This window comes from Peromyscus maniculatus, chromosome 5 (assembly GCF_049852395.1).
Source record: "Peromyscus maniculatus bairdii isolate BWxNUB_F1_BW_parent chromosome 5, HU_Pman_BW_mat_3.1, whole genome shotgun sequence".
Lineage (NCBI taxonomy): Eukaryota > Metazoa > Chordata > Mammalia > Rodentia > Cricetidae > Peromyscus > Peromyscus maniculatus.
The window spans coordinates 137,491,531-137,510,798 of NC_134856.1; the positions used below are offsets into that span (position 1 = coordinate 137,491,531).

Below are 19,268 nucleotides of genomic sequence, written 5' to 3' on the forward strand. Positions count from 1 at the left end.
GCTAGACACCACAGAATCCAATCTATAATATGGACTGCAAATTTATCTAAATTTCAGAAAGCAGGTGAGGGAGGGTGATGACAGGGGAATTACAGAGGGAGACCCAGATAGATCTACGGTATGTTCATATCCTTGTCTGCCATGCTGGTTCCAAAGGCAACAAAACCTAGGGAATGTGCAATTTATGTGTGTCGGTTATACAGTTCTAGCTGGTCATTAACAAATGAGTATCCGAGGGACTATAGGTTGATATAAAATCGTGTCCTAATGTAATAAGCAAAAGGGAAAGTTCCAGCATGCTGTGTATGGATGGCTTGATCTCCTATTTTGAAACAATTTTTAAGATAAGCTTCAACATTCGTAGCTCACTGTTCATTGTTTTCGTACTGGCAGGCTGGCAGCTCATAGGTGACCTGCAGTCCTGGCCTGCAGCTGCCAGACCCAAGGGGCTATCACTGCAGCTTCTTATCAAGGTTCCTCCAGTATCTGCATGCTGGTGGAAGTGGGGTGGCCTTCAAGTTAAAACCCGGAAACTGGAACTGCTAGTTTTGGGCAAGCTGTCAGTTATTCAACTAAGCATCCCTCTTGCTACTTAAGGAGCACTTCCATGGTGTGCCTGGTACCACCAAGAGATTTCTAGGGGCCTGGCAATCTGCATCTGCTAGATGAGGCCCTAGGGTCCAACAGGGGTGTGGGGGGGGAGCCGGGGGGCGGGGGTTGCAGGGCGAGGCTGCCTATGGTCAAAGCTTCCAGGGGCTTCCATCAATGGGCGGGGCATTTTCCAGGGGGCGGGGCGTGGGCGGGGGTCAAGGTCTACTTCTAGATGAATTCTAGCTTTAAGTTTAGTGGCTAGGGGCGGGGCGGGATTGACAGGGGCGGGGCGGGGCCGGGCATAAGGCATAACTCAGCTGCTGGGGATGGGGCGAGGCTGCCCGGGGGCGGGGATTACAGCAGTTGAACATCCGGGAGGGCGGGGCTTGGACGGGGACGGGGACCTGTGGTAAGGTAAGCCCTGGACACAAGCAAACTGGCTGGGGCGGGGCTTCCTGGAGGGGCGTGACGTGGGCGGGGCCTGGCCTGTAGGACCGTTCTGTCCATCACAGCCCACGGCTTTAGGCAGCGCTGGAGGGCGCCCACCTGAGAAGCGAGCTGCTGGGGTTCGGGAAGCAGAGTCCTGGGCTGGACCTGAGGGCTGGACCTGGGCTGGCTGCAGCTCAGGCGTACGTTCTGAGGTAACATTTGTGGAGCAGCCCCGGGGAGCCGACGTGGCGGGCCTGGCCGGGCCGAGCCGCAGAGGCGAGCCCTCGGATCCGCAGGGCTGCAGAGGGACCGCTGAACCGAACCAGCTCGGAACCAAGCCTGCCGAGTGGAGCCGAGCCGATCCGCCCTCCCGGGGCTTCGCAGCCTTCTGGCCGATTCGCAGCTAGTTCTGTAGAGGTTTTTTGGCTAGGGTAAGGCTGTTCCCAAGCCCGGTTTCTCTGGGCAGTTAGAATGTAAGATAAATTGCACGGTGCAGCTTTAGAGCGGTGCATTTGCACTGTCATTTGTATTCATTTTTAGACTCTGAACTCTGCCCTGGCTTGGCGTTGTCTTTCTAGCCCAGTCTGGAAGCAGAGGTTGCAGGAAAATGGGGCAGGCTACCAGGTTTCCAATTCCCTAAGGGGTTCTAAGGGATGGTCCAGGTCAAGTTCTGTGCAGCCTTTCTGGCATCCTCGAATCTCAAAAGGTGTTTTCAATCCAAGAACAGTTTTGCAAACTTCAGTCTTCAGATACTGTACTTAAAAATGAATGTATCTTTTCAACTAGGAAATTTCCTTCGTAAGTAAATATATCCCAATACTGCAGAGAAGTTTGAACTGTGCTGAAAGATTTATACAGCTTATAAACAAATACATGTATTTATTGAACCACCTTAAATTTTCATGCTATCTCTCCACAGATAGTAAGTAAAATGTGACTTTTCAGAGTCGTTTACTGCCTGATATGGAACCTTAGTATAGCTTCCAGTGTAGCGCCTGGCAAGTACTATGATAATTCCACAAGCTAGTTTTTCATTTGGGCAGAAAATAGTTTTCGTATTAATAATTTACTAATACAATCGCTTAATATATAATGATTTATGAATAACCTAAGCATAAATTATTATATGCCCTAGTGATGCTTTTGTGGTGTTTTCCAAGATTGAAAGTGAGGGCAAAGGGATGTTGGTGAGTACCCGATGCAGCAATTGCTTCATTTCATTGGTTCAGCGTGAACTTCCATACGAGAGTCTTGAAAAAGAAGTGATCCATTTTTTTAATGTAAAAAGAAATGATCAGGTTTTTTTTTAATGGCCCCATGTATTTAAGGTAGGATTTTTATATAAAACATTTCCAAGAAAAAATTTTTAATGGGAATACAATATGACCAAGTGGCATTCCATATTCATAAATTATTTTATGTAGCTCATATTATTTAACTAAAAATGAATATATGATTAAAAAAGTATTTCCAAGTAATACAAATCAATTTATCTTACATTCTAAAATATACTGACACATATACCTGCAATGTTGTGCTATATGAAGTTTATGATCGGAAGGGTAGAGTTTTATGCTTTATTTATGTGAGGAGAAGGAAAATTAACATGTATTTCACTAAATTACTGGTATTAATAGAATATTCCTTTTTAAGAAGTTTATTTACTTATATTGGTGTTTTGCCTGCATTTATGTCTATGTACCATGTGTGTACTGATGCATATGTGGGTGCTGGGAATTGAACTTGGGTCCTCTGTAAGAGCAGCAAGTGCTGTAACCACTGAGCCATCTTTTCAGCTCCTAATAACATTAATTATTTACCAGTAAACTGGTAATTTAATGAATTGAGCAAATTGAACAATTTCTTGTTATGTACAGTTAAGCTTAGTGTATAACACAGTCACTCTGTGTAGAGAACTGTGAGGCAGTTATACAAGACCTGGCATTTGGATAAAGTCTTTGTCCTCACTTTGTCTCCTCGTAAAGTTTTATATTAGGCATAGCCTTTCTTTTTATTTATTCATTTTTTTTTTTTTGAGACAGGGTTTCTCTGTGTAGCTTTGGCGCCTGTCCTGGATCTCACTCTGTAGCCCAGGCTGGCCTCGAACTCACAGAGATTCACCTGCCTCTGCCTCCCGAGTGCTGGGATTGTTTGCAGGTTCAGATGGAGATGCACAGAGGAGCTCTTTCTCTGACGCTTGAGTTACAAGGGGTTTTGTTTTCCATTCCAGTTCCCAAGCTCTAAAAATGGCTTCATGTTTTTTACAGTCGTTTTATAGGTCAGTCCTGCTTCTGGGATCCTACCTTGTGTTGTGGTTAAGAAATGTTTCACATCACTCAGACTGGATCACATGACAAATGTACCTACACTGTAAATAAATATCTCAGTAAATTTGAAGGTATGTTCAAATCTGATACTAAATTTGTATATACATTCCTAACACTGATGGGTGAAAGTACGGTTAAGTCAGTGATCAGAGTTACCTTCAGAACCATTTTTACCATTATAAAGCCTCTCAAATAATGGTGCATTATTACTTTAGATTCTTACATAAAACATGCAGAGAAGATTACAGATAATTTCTTATATGTGTCGGTGTATCTGGGCTTCAGATGTCAACACTGTCCCAAGTAGTTAACACCTGGGGATTCTTTCTGGGGAGAAGAATGTTCATTCTCATGTTCTTTATACAGAGGAGCAGATATGGACTCGTGTAACAACTCTGTCCCTGCTGTGTCCACATGTCCCAGAATTCTTATGTCCAAGCTGTCACGTGAAATTCATTGGGAATCATTTGGTTTTCTCTTAGAATTGTGATTTGACTTATGGAATGAAAATAGTTCAGAAAAATACAAGCTAGTATAGCAGCACTTCTTAAGTATGCACAATGCACCAATACAGAAAGGGGTCTAATCCTCAGAGCAGCTTTATGAGTGCTCTGATCCCTGCTTTATGGATGAGAAGCCAGGGTTAGAGTCAATGGTTAGTGCACCGCATAGCTGAGTTGAGTTGTCTCCCCGATCTCCCAGGAGTCTGGCGGAATCTCAGTGTGTGGCAGTTCCTTTGTAGGACACAGTAAGATGCAGCCCTTAACGGTGGGGAAAACACATGTGGGGTGTATGCTACTTTGCTTCTTCTTAGAGCCCCCAACCACTTCTTCATACACAAAGTCAGTCACGTGCAGTTCTCTTTCCCCTCTCATACAGCTGGCTCCACCTCACTCATATCATTTACCGTGGTGTTCAGCCGTTGATCATGGTTTTGAGAGCGGGTTTGCACTTAACCTCTGTCCTCAGCACAGTGTAGCACTTATCGGTGCACCAGAAGTGGAAGGTTACTGTTAAACGTGTGTTAGTGGGATTAGTGTCCATTTCTAATATTATTCTGTACAGTTAGAGTAGATATTTGCGGAATGATGAAAAAGAAACCAACAACACTTTCTGATACTTACAGAATGAAGAGGAATAATTTCTCTGCTGTGAATAAAGTTGTCCAGACTCCGCCAGTAGTGAAGCAGCCCAAACGTGGGCTCTGCCCTTCCCTCACCCAGACTCATGTGCTCTCTGTTCTTCTAGACTGGGGGACTTTACCTCACCACGTGATATTACAAATTTTCCAGTATCTTCCTTTAATAGACCGAGCCCGCGCATCTTCTGTGTGTAGGAGATGGAATGAAGTATTTCACATTCCTGACCTCTGGAGAAAGTTTGAGTTTGAGCTGAACCAATCAGCCACTTCCTATTTTAAGTCCACTCATCCTGATCTCATTCAGCAGATCATCAAAAGGCATGCTGCGCATCTGCAGTATGTCAGCTTTAAGGTAGGAACAGCTTGCATCGCTAGATCCTTTTGTGTGTTTGGATCCTAACTTTGAGGCACTGGTAAATGCTCCGGGATTTTCATCCCACATTGCTTTCTGATTGTTCTCTAGTTATCACACAGACTGAAATAGAGAAGGTCGACTGTAATTGAGTGACTTAAGGTTCAGTTTTCTCATTTGGCTGTTATTATTAATACCCATAAAGACCTGAAAGCATGAAGCGCTGCAAAGTTACTCTGCCATATTTCTGTTTCTCCCTTTGTGAGCTCAGACATTTCATATGAAAATAATTGTTTATATTGATGAAAGGGATCAACAAAACTTGGTTATTGAATTCCATTAAATGATTGCATTTCCAGTGGTTCTGATGAGTTGCCTTTGGGAAATTCAGATTAAAACTTGTCTTTATAGGTTGACAGTAGTACTGAGTCCGCAGAAGCTGCCTGTGATATTCTTTCTCAGCTGGTAAATTGTTCTATCCAGACCTTGGGATTGATTTCAACAGCCAAACCAAGTTTTATGAATGTGCCAAAGGTAAGACCACTGTACCTTTTGTGAGATATGATAAACTCCTTTTTAAATGATGTTTGTGTTCATGTGTGTGCAGGTGTGCATATGGGTGCATGCATGTGACTGTCAGAGGACAGGTGTCCCCCACCCCCAGAAACACCATCCACCTCCTTTAAGACTGGGTTTCTCATTGGCTTAAAGTTCACTAATTAGGCTAGAGCGGCTGGCCAAGTAGCCCCAGGAGTCTGCCTGTCGGTTAGCATTCGGTGCTGGGTAATCGGAGAGGAGAGATGGGCTTGTTTCAGAGTCCACAGCACTGTCTGCTGCGGGCCTCACCTGAGTGTCCCCAGCTCCTCAGAGACACCTTCTCACACTGTCACTCTCTGTCCTGTTGTCTTAGTTTCTTGCCCCATTGCTGTGAGAAAACACTCTGTCAAAAGCAATGTCAGGGAGAAGAGGCCTGCCCTGGCAGTTCCAGGCCATAGTCCATCATGGTCAGGGAGCCAAGGAGCAGGAGCTTGAAGTATCTGCTCACATGGCATCCGTTGTCAGGCAGCAGAGACTGCTGGGTACTTGCTGCTGCTCTTCAGTGTCCATTCCCCACTCACATAGTCCAGGATCCCAAACAGGAAAAGGTGCGGTCTACAGTCAGCGAGTCTTCTCACCTCGGTCAACATCATCAGGGGATTCTGGGTCAGTGAGGTGGCTCACTGGGTAAAGGTGCTTCGCGCCAAGTCTAAGAATCTGAATTTAGAGTTCATATGGTGGCAGGAGAGAACCAATCCCTGCAGTTTGTCCTTTGACCTCCACATATGGGCACTAGCATGTGCACATGCACGAACATACACAAATAAGTAATTAATAAATAATAAGATGATCCCTAAAGGCTCCAGGACGATTTGAGTCTGTCAAGTTTGCAGCTAACACTAACCTAACGCTACACTATTGTATCTTCTCTACGTCATTTGTTAGTACTCAAAGCCACCTTAATGATTAATGTAGCCTGTTTATTGTCTTCTCACACTCAGACTAACTCTTTGAAGGATGGAATCTCTCCATTTTGTTTACCACCAGAAACCCAGGTTAAATAGCGTTTGGTTTGTAACAAGCACTTCATTATGGCTGTTGGTAATCACCTCATGGAGACCTCCCACAGTAGAGGGTCGGGATAACCGTGTCTTCACTCCAGTAAACTGGGTCATGGCTCTCTTAGCCAGGCTTTCTGCTAGCCTGTTATCTTTTTAGGAGATAGGCTGGAAAAAATTGGGTCATTTAGGGATTTAGAATAATATAAGTAATCAGATGAAAACCGACTAGTGCTAAATAGTTACTTCCTTGTTTATAAACCACAGGCTCAGACAGACCTGATGAGTCTTAGGTTCTAAAGCTAAGGCTAGCAGTGCCCATCAGCCTTCAGGGCCAGCATCTGGGTTGCTGATGCAGTTACCCAGCAGATGCCAGGCAGTAGGTAGCCTGCTCTGTCTCGGTGAACTCTGTGGCCTCCGGACAGCTGGAGAAGCTCTCCAGGACCCTGTCTTGTTTTTCCTACTTATAAACCAGTGGGAAAACTAGACAAGATGATGGGAATTTGAACATTAGACTATAGCAAATGTGACTGTGATGAAGCATGTGCTGTGCCACATCAGTGTCCTTCAAGACTAAAACAACTAATTCAGAGTTGATTAAAGAGAAAAAAATCACCTTTCTAGTTCTTGAAAAAGAGATACGGTTCTATAATAATTTAGTACTATAATAATTTTCTACTATGCAAAAACCACTTGGAATTAGTGTAAGACAACATGTTTACACATTTATAACCAATGTAGTCATCCTAACAGGACCAGTAGAACCTTTAATACAACCAAGATTGAGTCTGTGGAAGGAAACTTTCCACACTTTCTGACTTTGTCAGAAATAGTGAATCTGAAAATGTGTGGAATTCTGCCTACATTGAGGACAAATTATTAATAAGCTTTTATCTTATAATTCTTCAAAAATGTAACTATTCTATTTACTTGTTTAAATCCACTAGAAAAAGAACGTAAGATTATGCATCCCTTCATTCATCCTTTTTTTTTTTTTTTTGGTTTTTCGAGACAGGGTTTCTCTGTGTAGCTTTGCGCCTTTCCTGGAACTCACTTGGTAGCCCAGGATGGCCTCTAACTCACAGAGATCCACCTGGCTCTGCCTCCTGAGTGCTGGGATTAAAGGCATGCACCACCACCGCCCGGCCTTCATTCATCCTTTTAACAAATGTTTATTGATGACTATGTGCCAGGTACTGAGTAAGTCTGGAAATATGGAAGCAAATGAAATAGGGGAACTGTATTTTTCCCAGAGGTAGGGAAGAACCCAAAGGATTCTAGGCTGTGAGGGCTGTGTAGTTCTGCCTCAAATCCTCAGCTGCATTGTGGAGCTGGGTGAAGCCAACCCAGACCATGCAACAGGAGAGCATATGGCTGTGGGCCATGCAGACTTCCCCTGTGAGCATTAGTGACTATTTCATGCAGCTCTCGTGCCATACAGTATTCTTCTTCAGATGTTTTCAACCCTTGAATAATGTCAACAATTTATTCTTCACTCAAGCAACATAGATAAACAGACTCTGCATTGAGCTTGGCTGGTGGTCCATAGTTAGGTAATCCCTATTCTAGAAAATAAATAAATTATATCCTTTTAATAGTAGACCTCAAATTCTTAAGGTTGAAAATAACTAAGCTCTTAAGATTGAAAATAGCTAAGCCATCCTTTATGAGATATTTGGGACTTCTTTCTGTCTCATCATTTCATTTCTAGTTGTACTTTGGAACTTTTTTTTTTTTTTATAGGAATGGATATGCACATTAAGAAAGTCTACACTGCCAGGCAGTAGTGGCACATGCCTTTAGTCCCAGCACTTGGGAAGCAGAGGCAGGTGGACCTCTGTGAGCTCAAGGACAGCCTGGTCTACAGAGTGAATTTCTAGGACAGCCAAAGCTACACAGAGAAAACCTGTTTCAAACAAAACAAAACAAAAACAAAAACAAAACAACAAAACAAACCCAAAAAAACAAAAAATAAGCAACAACAACAACAAACCCAAACAAAGTCTACACCACAAATAAATTAGTTTTCCCCCAGAGATTCAAGGTTGGTTTTGCATCTGCGTATATGTAATGTAACACATAAATAGGTTTAGAAATGGAAATCACATGATCATCTCACTAGAGCACAAGAGAACTCTGACAGAGACCAACACCCCAACGTTCCTCTAAACTTGGATGAGTGTGTCCGCTCTAACCGCTCTTATTCAACATAAAACATGAAATCTTGGCTAGAGCACTAAAATTAGAGAAAGAAATAAAAGGGACGCCGATGGGAAAGGAAGAAGACAATTGTTCATACTTGCAGACATGATTCTATACTTTCAAGATGCTTAAGAGTTCACCAGAGAACCTTAAAGTCCAGCAGAGTAATGAGGTACAAAATCACCATGGAAAAGTCAGTAGCCTTTCTATGTATTAATAATGAGAAGAAATCAAGAAGAAAATCCTGTTTATGATCCAAAAAAGATCCCCAAAACTCAGAATCAAACCTAACTTGGGAGCAAGATGGTAGGAGAGATCTACAATGGAAACATTAAGACAACAAAGAAAGATAAGTAAGAAGATACTAGAAGATGGAAAAACCAAAGTGGTTTTCAGATTCAACAGTCTCCATCAAAATTGCATTGACATTCTGCACAGAAATAGAGAAAAGCACTCTGTTGTTTATACAGAAGCTTGAATAAACCCTCCTCGACACAGCAGTTCTAATCAGAAAGCAGTGTGGGAATACAAAAGCTGGTCACAAAACCAGACATACAAGCTGAGTTATAGAGCTCAAACAGGTACAGCCGCCTGGCTTTCGATACAAGTCAAAAACATGCATTGGAAAAAACACAGCATCTTCATTTGATGGTTTGATGGAAAACTGGATATCCACATGTAGAAGAATGAAACTAGATCCTTATCTCCTATGCAGTTTTTTTGTTTGTTTTTTTTTGTTTTTGGAGACAAAATTTCTGTGTATAACACCCCTGGCTGTTCTAGAAGTCACTCTGTAGACCAGGCTGGCCTTGAACTCACAAAGATCCACCTGCCTCTGCCTCCCGAGTGCTGGGATTAAAGGTGTGTACCACCACCACCTGATCCTTATCTCTTACCCTGTACAGGAATCACTGGAATTCCTAAAACTGAGCTAAAGACCTAAAACTGAGCTCAAACAGCTCCAGCCACCTAATCCCCTACAAAAGGCATGAATGCACATTAAAAGAATTACTATGTGGTCCAGTCATGCTACTGGTAAACTACCTGGAGTATAGTCTAAGTCAGCTACACAGAGATGCATGCACAGCCATGTCTATTGATTTACTGTTCATAATAGCTAAGAAGTAGAACCAGCCTAGATGTCCATCAACAGACACATATACATACACAGTAGAACTTCTTTTCACCATGAAGAAATGTGAAATCATGGTATTTTCAGGAAAATGTATGGAAGTGGAGATCATTATGTTAACTGGAGCAAATCAGACTCAGGAAAACAGATACTGCATGTCTTCTCTCATATGCAGACTATGTGTGTCGTGTGTGTGTGTGTGTGTGTGTGTGTGTGTGTGTGTGTGTGTGTGTGTGTGTGTGTGTGAAAACAGAAAGGGAACCATGAAAGAGAGGGAAGGGGAGACAGAGACAAAGACAGAGACAGGCAGAGAGAGAGAGAGACAGAGACACAGAGAGAAATGGAATACACATGAAGAGCAGGGGTAGTATTGCAGGTCTGAGGAGACCAGAGGCAGCTGAGCCAGGAGGCTAGGGAATGGCAGAGCAGGGCATGGGTGCCGGGAGGCTAGGGAATGGCAGAGCAGAGGATGGATGAGAAGAAAGCACAAGGACATATGTGCATGAAAATGCTGCAATGAAACCCATACTTCATATACTAACTTGAAATTTTATTTAAAAAGGAAATAGGAATGTCTTCTACTGGCTAATGACAGTGTGAAAATACAATGTATTCATTGTCTTTACTGAACTTTTTAGCATTAACAATTTGGTTTTTTTTAATGCTACTTGATTGCAACTATGAGTTTTAAATAACATTTTCATAATTTCTTTCTTATTGCCACGCAAGTCTCATTTTGTGTCAGCGCTTACAGTTGTGTTTGTCAACTCAAAATCATTATCATCCATTAAAATTGAAGACACGCCAGTGGACGACCCCTCCCTGAAGATCCTGGTGGCCAACAACAGTGACACTCTGCGGCTCCTGAAAATGAGTAGCTGTCCTCATGTTTCATCTGATGGTAGGTTGTGGTTTTTTATGTAAGTTGATTGATGGTCTTTATTATAGTAACAATAGTTTACTCATTGAGAAGTACATGCCTCTGGAACACAATTTATTGATTGTATCCAAAAGCAATCTTAATCTTCAAATTAGATGTAAGTTGCTTCTTCTGAGAATATTTTTTCCTTGGGCATGTGTTAGTCTTTTCTAAATTAGTGACCTATTTTGACAGTTTCATGCACGGATATACTGTATTTTGATCACGTTCACCCCATGCCCGTCTTTTGTTCCTCCCCTGCCGGAGCCCCTCTCCTCCCCAGCTAGCTCCCTGTCGAAGAATTAATGTCGTCTCCATTTTTTGACCTACTGAGTTTAATGGGATTACTTTCATGAGCTTGGGTTGGGATTATTTTTTGGCACACGGGCAGTTTACCAGTGGCAGCACCACTGAAGAAAGTCTTTTCCCCAGCAACAGTCACCAGAAAATAGCTCCTCACAGAGGGGCGGGACCTCACGACCCCCTCCCCCACCCGTGGTGATCTGTTGGTGGGTAACTCAGTTGCTGTGAGCTCGCTCAGGAGTGCAGGAACAGTGTCCCGTCCAGAAGACCGCAGTCCACGGGTTCCTTCCCGCCCTCCGGCTCTTGCATCGGTTCACTTGTCCCCTCTATGGTGCCCCCGAGTCTCGCTTTCGGGTTGAGCACTCAAAAGCCACCTGCATTTCCACCTCTTGCACCAGTTCAAGTCTCGGCAGCAACCGCTGTCCACAAAAATGGGGCTTCTCTGACTCCGGCTAAGCGGTGCTAACCCATGAGCATGAGACAGGTATTTAGAGGTCGGTTTGGCGGGCGTAGCCTGCCTCGTTAGCAGAATGATGGTAGAAGCTTCCATGTCAGGTCCTGTGACCTTCCCAACTGTGGGCCTTTGAACAGGTTTGCAGTACCGAGCATGGATTCTCTTCTGTGGAGTGGGCCTCAAATTCAGTTAGAACGTGTTACTCCCAGAACAGAGGTGCCTCAAATTCAGTTAGAACATGTTACTCCTGTAACAGAGGTATTGCCACTGCACCAGTGGAGGCTGGTGGCTCACAGGATTCATAGCTGTAGATCCTTTTCTCCCCCGGCAGCCTTCAGAGCACTTTGAAGCATTATGAAAGCTAGACTGCAGAAAATTTCCAGCTCAGTTTCAGCTTGATTCATCTACATCCTGTGGCCAGAGCTTGTGTCCATCATCCAGTGTCCTTTTCACTTTCTTTCTTGGATGTCTTGAAGTTTTCCTTGTAGATGGGTTTCACTTCCTTGGCTTGGTTCATTCCAAGGTGTGCATGTAGGGTGGGGGCAATTGTGAATGGGTTGTTTTCCTGATTTCTTCCTCAGCATATATGTTATTGGTATGTAGAAAAATGCAGTGATTTTTGTATGTTTATTTTGTATTCTGCCACCTTTATCCATGTTCATGAGCTCCAGAGGTTTTCTGGAAGAGTCTAATGCACAGAAGTATGTGGTCTGCAAGTACTTGACTTCCTTTCCTGTTGCCTTAGGTTCTACCGCTGTGGTAAAACACTATGACCAAAAGCAACTTGGGGAAGAAAGAGTTTATTTCGTCTTCTAGTTTGTAGTCCATCACCCAGAGAAGTCAGCACAGGAACATGGAGGCAGGAAGTGATACAGAGGCCATAAAGAAAGAGGAATGCTGCTCACTGGCTGGTTTCCTATGGCTTGCTAGGCCTGCTTTTTAATACATCCCAGGACCACCTGCCAAAGGGTAGCATCACCCATAATAGGCTTGACATTCAGATATCAATCAGTAATTACAAAAACTCACCACAGGCTTCCTCACAGGCCTATCTGGTGGGGGCATTTTCTCAATTGAGGCCCCCTCTTCCCGGATGACTCTAGCTTGTGTCAAGCTGACATAAAACCAGCCAGCTCGCTTATTTATATTCCTTTTATTTGCTTCTCTTGGCTTGGCGTTCTAAGGCTTTGATTACTATGGTAAGAGTGGAGGAAGTGAGCAGCCTTGGTTCATTCCTATTTTAGTTAGAATGCTTTGGGATCTTTTCCCATTCATATAATGTTGGCTATAGGTTCATCATAGATAGCCTTTATTATGTTGAGATGCATTTTTTCTGTTCCCAGTTTCTTCAGAGCTTTTATCATGAAGGAATGTGGCATTCTGTCAAAACCCTTTTCTGCTTCTGTTAAGAAAGTCATGTGATTTCTGTCTTTAAGACCATTTATGTGATGTCTTACATTTATTGATTTACACATGTTGACCCCTCCATGCAGCTGTAGAATAAAACTAACTTGATCATGCTGAATGACCTCTTTGATGAGTTCCTATATTTGGTTTGCAACCATTTTTTAAGTGTGTGTGTATAAATTTAAATATAAACTTTGAGTAATGTTAGAAAGTGTGAAATTTATCTTTCAGAATCTGCCTAGTAATCTCCAGTTGATTCATTTTGCTAAAAATGTCACAACTTCATTCTTATGACTCAGTAGAAATCGTTGTATCTGTGGAGCACATTTTCTTCACCCGCTCCTCTGTTAGTGGACACCTAGGCTGTTTCCCCATCTTGGCTGTTATGAATAGTGCCTCAGCCAACATGGTTGCCCAAGCATCTCTGCTGTGCTGAATTAGCCTTTTGGGGGTCCCTAAGATGAGTGGAGCAAGTCTTACAGTAGCTCTGGTTTGAGTTCTTTAGGAACCTCCACACTGATTTCCATAGTGGCTGCCCCAGTGGCTGCATATCCCTCCCCTCAGCAATGTGTAAGGGTCTGGGGACAAGTTTAATTAATCTGCACATGTATAATGATATATGTTTGCAGTCATTTCCTCAAGTATCATTAGTTATCTGTTGTAGTAAACTAACTAATAGAAAATTTAATTTTACAAAATCCATTTTAGTATCAGTGTGATTCTTTGTTGTTAAGGATTTCTCTCACCTCCCACAGGAATCCTCTGTGTGGCTGACCACTGTCAGGGCCTCAAAGAACTGGCATTGAATTACTACATTCTGAGTGACGAACTTCTCCTTGCACTATCTAGTGAGACTCATGTGAACCTCGAACATCTCCGAATAGATGTTGTAAGTGAAAATCCTGGACAGGTCAAGTTTCACTCTATTAAAAAACACAGTTGGGACGCACTGATTAAACACTCTCCGGGAGTTAACATTGTCATGTACTTCTTTTTGTATGAAGAAGAGTTTGAGACATTCTTCAGAGAAGAGACCCCTGTCACTCACCTGTACTTCGGGCGTTCAGTAAGCAGAACCATTCTAGGCCGGATAGGTCTTCACTGCCCACGGCTCATTGAGTTAGTGGTGTGTGCAAACGGCCTTCAGCCCCTGGACACTGAACTTATCTGCATTGCCAAGCACTGTAAAAACCTGACAGCCTTGGGCCTGAGTGAGTGTGAAGTCAGCTGCAGTGCGTTCATTGAGTTTGTAAGACTCTGCGGCAGAAGGCTCACCCAGCTGTCTATCATGGAGGAGGTTCTGGTCCCTGATGACAATTATACCCCAGATGAAGTTCACACTGAAGTTTCTAAGCACCTGGGAAGAGTATGGTTCCCAGATGTGATGCCTATCTGGTAACCAGCTACCAAAGGTTCCAAATGTTGGTAGAATTAGTTGTTGTCTGTCTATGCAAATGTAAATTTTGAGATGAGCTGCTGAACTATTTTAGGTTAAATATTTACTGTTTGCCAGCTGTCTTAATTGGTTGATGCAGAATCATATGAAAACAATATAACAAATTTGAATAGCCGGAAATCTTTATCAGTAGGACACAGATACTATGTGTTAATTAGATGGTTGATAGGGCAGATTACAGATACCTAAGATTTAGATAGACTTAGACTTCTCAGTCCTCTTTGGAGGCATATTTTAGCTTACTAAGAAATTTATATAATTAATATATAATTATAATTTATAGTATTAGATCTCTTTAAGTTATGTATTTTTATGTTACAACCTCATGTTATTTTAATTTCATCTCTTTCATTTTGGGACCAATACATGTGTTACAAAATATATACTGTTAAAAATCAAGGTACCATTATAGAGTTGTTCATCATTGTGCTTACAAAATTTTTAGCATCTTGTGATTCAGTAAACAACTTTGATTTCTAGAGTACTTTAAATTCATTTAACTTGTAAGGTAGTTTGCATTATGTTAAAATCCAGTAATACTAATTCATTTCATAAAGATACAGCAAATAGAAGATACTGTGATTATTAATTGAACACACGGTGTGGGTGAAGAGGTAAGTTTTGCAGAATGTGTTTGGAAATCAGTGTTTACTAGCCTGCTGCTGTTGATCTGGGACTGTGCCATGTCCTTTGCACATGTGACCTGTCATTTAATTAGTAACACTGGTGACATCCTTCATCAGCTTGCCCTTAGGATGAAGATGTAGTCTCGGAAATTGCCTGGATGCTCGGCTTCATTTCCAGCCACTGTACCTGCCCTTTGCCCACTTCCCACCTCCTCTGTTTCTCCAACTGCCCTGCACTCGGCCACCGCAAAGCATCTGTCTATCTCTCTACCTGCTGCCTCTGTGCTCCCTCAGATCTTTCCCCTGTGCACTTCCTGGGGGACGTTGTCCTCGCCGCTGTCCCTTTGCTCGCGTCCAGAGTACTCTGCTCTTCTTTGTAGACCCATTGCTGTGCTGTGTGTGGTCTGCTTATCTCGTTATGACCGGTTTACTTCATTGTGTTGTAAATTCCACCAGGACAAGATCACTGCGTGTGTGTGTGTGTGTGTGTGTGTGTGTGTGTGTGTGTGTGTACAGTTACTATTAGAGGTCAGCTTTCAAAAAAAGAAACATTTTTATTATTTTCCAGTTTTGAGTACTTTTCATTATCAAAATGCAAGTATCCTCACCTATTAAGCAATTAGGATGCACTGTAGTTTGTAAATAGTTTGGGAAATAGACTTATTTTCCATACTTATTGTCCATACTTATGCATTCTTATGGCGAGCTCTGCAAGACATGTGTCTTACATTCCCTTGTGTGTTCCTTGATCTTCGAACTGTGTGCTGCTGCAATAGTGTGTCCTGGGTAACAACAATAATAATTCTTGAAGACAGAGTTCTTAGTATTGCAGATCATATCATTTATACACATTAAGATACTAGAAAGGTGTGCCACAATTTAAAACTTGAAATCTAATCAGGGTAACAGCACCTCAGGCATAAAAGAAATGGCTTAAGTGCGATGGAGCTGGGGTCAGGGTAATGGAAATACTGAGGAGAATAAGCCTGTGGCTTCACTTGCTGTTGCCTCAGTGAGATAACGCTGTGCACAGCTGGATAGGAGGCTGGCAGAGTGCCAGTGGTGTGCACACCTGGATAGGAGGCTGGCAGAGTGCCAATGGTGTGCACACCTGCATAGGAAGGTGACAGAGTGCCAGTGGTGTGCACACCTGCATAGGAAGGTGACCAAGTGCCAGTGATGTGCACAGCTGGATAGGAAGGTGACCGAGTGCCAATGGTGTGCACAGCTGGATAGGAAGGTGACCGAGTGTCAGTGGTATTTGCCCTAGAAGCTAAGGCAGCAGAACAGAACAGTGGGATTAGAGAAGAGCCACCAAGGGATGGTTCTCCCTACAGCCTGGTTGCACCACAAAAGGAAGACTGGCATCTCTGAGAAGTATGACACGTTCTGGTCTAAGAAGAGCTTTTCGGTGGCTCCCGTGGGAACCTCATGAACCAAACACCATACTGAATCACAGTGATCTACGTTTATTAATTCGTGTTCACTCCTCTGGTTGGTAACCTCCTGGGTTAGTGAAAGGAAGGGCAAACATTATAAAGGCAGCTGGGAACAACACAAGAAGGTGCTGGGTCTGCAACGCCTCCCCTGGTGGAAGCGTCTCCGTGTCCTTTCGAAGCCTGTGAGTTCTGCTCTACCTGGGATCGGAGGACCTGGCTAGATGAGTGCATTTCTTAGAGATGGGTCGTAAACTTTAGCCTTTGAAAGCATTTTAGTCCTATTTGCATGCCTGTTCATGTTAAAGTATTTGTGTTTGTTGGAGGATTCTGGGAACTTTGAGATAATTTTGTGGGCAGAAGCAAACGGAGCAGGTGGAGAGAAGGGTCCTTCTGTCTGTCAAACAGAAGAAACAACAGCTGGACTGTCTCTTTCCCCTCTTCCTTCCTGTGGTCCTTGCAGGCCTCCTTTGCTATTTGCAGAGTCAGGGGACGGGTCAGGAAGGTGGGCAGACAGTGAGTGCATCTGCATTGCTCTTGTCCCCCAAGTGTGATCAGTGCCCTCTTAAAAGATGTGCGAGTTCACCCTTCTGTGGACCTAACCTCAATTGGCTGCTGACCTTGCTGTTCCATTAAATTAATTTTCTACAACTAACTAAAAGCATTTTCAAAATAAAAATCCTTTTATCCATATTCACTCACAGTTATAAAACATGGCAATATCTGGCTCCACATTTTTAATAACTTTTATGAGGAAAAGCAAGTTTCTTAGGGTTCTTTGTCTTTTGTCATTTGGACCTTAAATCAGAACCTACGAGCAGCTCTGATGTAATCCACTAGAGGGCGCAGTATTCTAGTTCTTCCTAAGGAAGATGCTCTTTGTCTGGAGTTTGCATTTCTATAAAATGTGCATGGCAGGCAGAAGGTAGTGCTCCTGCGCTGCTCTGTGGACTTACAATCAGCTTGGCTTTGAAAATGCTAGCCATGTTTTACTGTGTTTCACCTCCTAAGCACCAATCCAGGGTGTTGATTATGTGGAACAAACTTCACTGGTCAGCTAATTGAGATCCTTTTCAGTGGCCTTCAGAGCCACTTCCTTCGGAGTCTTAGTGGGAGTGTGATGCTTGGCTATTGGAAGCAAATGCAATCCACTGGAATGATACAAAGTTAGTGGGCACCAGTGAGTGTTACAGAAGGTCATCAAACTGAACAGTGATGCACATATTTTTAAATCAAAATTAATTTTGTGGGAGATTGGTTTGAGACAGGGTTTCTCTGTGTACTTTTGATGCCTGTCCTGGATCTCGCTCTGTAGACCAGACTGGCTCGAACTCACAGAGATCCACCTGGCTCTGCTTCCAAGTGCTGGGATTAAAGGCATGAGCCATGACATCCCGGGAGAACTTTAATTTCAGTGTACTAGTCCTTCATCGATATTGTGACGTGCTGGATGATGACAGGAACCTGCATATAAAAAGTGCTGACTACAACGTGGGTCCTTAAATGCCTGAGGAACATCACGGACTCTTCTAGGACATACCTGCATACACGTACGTCCAGTTGCCTCTGTGACATACTGAATAGTACTTCACAAGAAGTACTCATGTGTCACCCTTGGCTGCACAACTGTACCACTGCAGTGACTAAAATGTGTGTGGCTCTGCTCTCCCTAATGCCGGGGTAATTAAGCCATTATTTCCTTCCTTCCTTCCTCCCTCCCTCCCTCCCTCCCTCCCTCCCTCCCTCCCTCCCTCCCTCCCTCCCTCCCTTCCTTCCTTCCTCCCTCCCTCTCTTCCTCCCTATCTCCCTCTCTCTTTCTCTTTCTTTCTTTCTTTCTTTCTTTCTTTCTTTCTTTCTTTCTTTCTTTCTTTCTTTCTTTCTTTCTTAATTTTATCACCTATATGTATTCTTGGAAATTTTGTTATTTTATTGGTTTTGACCTTAGAAAAAGAGCATCCCACTTTAAGTGAATTTTTCACCTTTCTTCAATTACTGTTATTTCTATCATTTGCATATGTTATTATATTCAACTAAGCTTCATTTATTATGACTTCTGTGTAATATTTGTCTTTGTAATTATGACCTGGTCTTTAAAATCTGTCACTGTTAATGGGCATTTGGATTGTCTCTGGTTTTACTATGACAAGTAGTGTTGTCATGGACATTATTATGCATAGGAATACAAATGGAGTCATTTCTAGAGTAATAAAGGTCAAGTAATTGTCTTTTCCTTTACCATACCTATAAATGAGGATGGAGTCATTCTACATTTCTAAATAACTTAAGCAAAATTTCATGAGTGGAATTTCCAGATGATTCCTCCAGTTTCCTCATTCCTTATGACCAAGTTTGAGCAAGAATTGATCTGCTCCTTTGCACGCTTACTTGGTTCTGTTTTCTCCTCGTACTTTCAGCAGCATTAAGAAAGAATGATGTGTAATAAGTTGGGTAATTGTATATAGAATGATGTATGGCGTTGCTGGATGACGCTGCCCGACTTAGTTCCTAAGCACTTCAGTTAAGAGTAGTTCTCTCTCACCCTCATCCGCCCTGTATGTATGTATGTTTGCAGCCGCACTGAGATCTAGAATGTGCCTTTTTCTAGATGATGCCACCATTCACTTCTTAGGAAGCCCGTCACTCATGGAGCATGAAGGAGTGCGGCTAGAAAGACCAGCAAGCCTTAGCCCTGTGAATAGCTGACCCTCCTTCAGGCCTGACAAAGGTCAGGGCGTTGCTGAGAATTCATCAGCTCCTTGTAAAAGAAGCCTCCGTTCTGTCAGCTGGCATTTATTACGGTGGTCACGTGCCAAGCCTTGACAGCGGCTTTTCATTTCTGTCATTCTTCTCTCATGGAAGGACCTTCGAGCTCTTTGTCACTTTCAGGCAGAGAAATGG

At 43.0% G+C, this 19,268-nt stretch overlaps 1 protein-coding gene across 3 annotated transcripts; it reads left to right on the forward strand.

Moving 5' to 3' along the window:
• Window positions 1-1,075: 1,075 nt before the first annotated feature.
• Window positions 1,076-14,785, forward strand: LOC102924302 (F-box/LRR-repeat protein 21). Of its 3 annotated transcripts, none has more exons than XM_042278565.2 (6): window positions 1,076-1,451; window positions 3,288-3,418; window positions 4,656-4,840; window positions 5,252-5,374; window positions 10,499-10,670; window positions 13,608-14,785. In XM_042278565.2, the coding sequence occupies exons 2-6, from the start codon at window positions 3,343-3,345 to the stop codon at window positions 14,249-14,251; spliced, it is 1,200 nt and encodes a 399-aa protein (XP_042134499.1). In that variant the 5' UTR covers window positions 1,076-1,451; window positions 3,288-3,342; the 3' UTR covers window positions 14,252-14,785. The 3 variants fall into 3 exon arrangements, with proteins under 3 accessions (XP_042134499.1, XP_076429548.1, XP_006976822.1); XM_076573433.1 differs by having other exon boundaries at window positions 1,076-1,232; XM_006976760.4 differs by lacking the exon at window positions 1,076-1,451 and having other exon boundaries at window positions 3,286-3,418; window positions 4,474-4,840.
• Window positions 14,786-19,268: the final 4,483 nt, after the last annotated feature.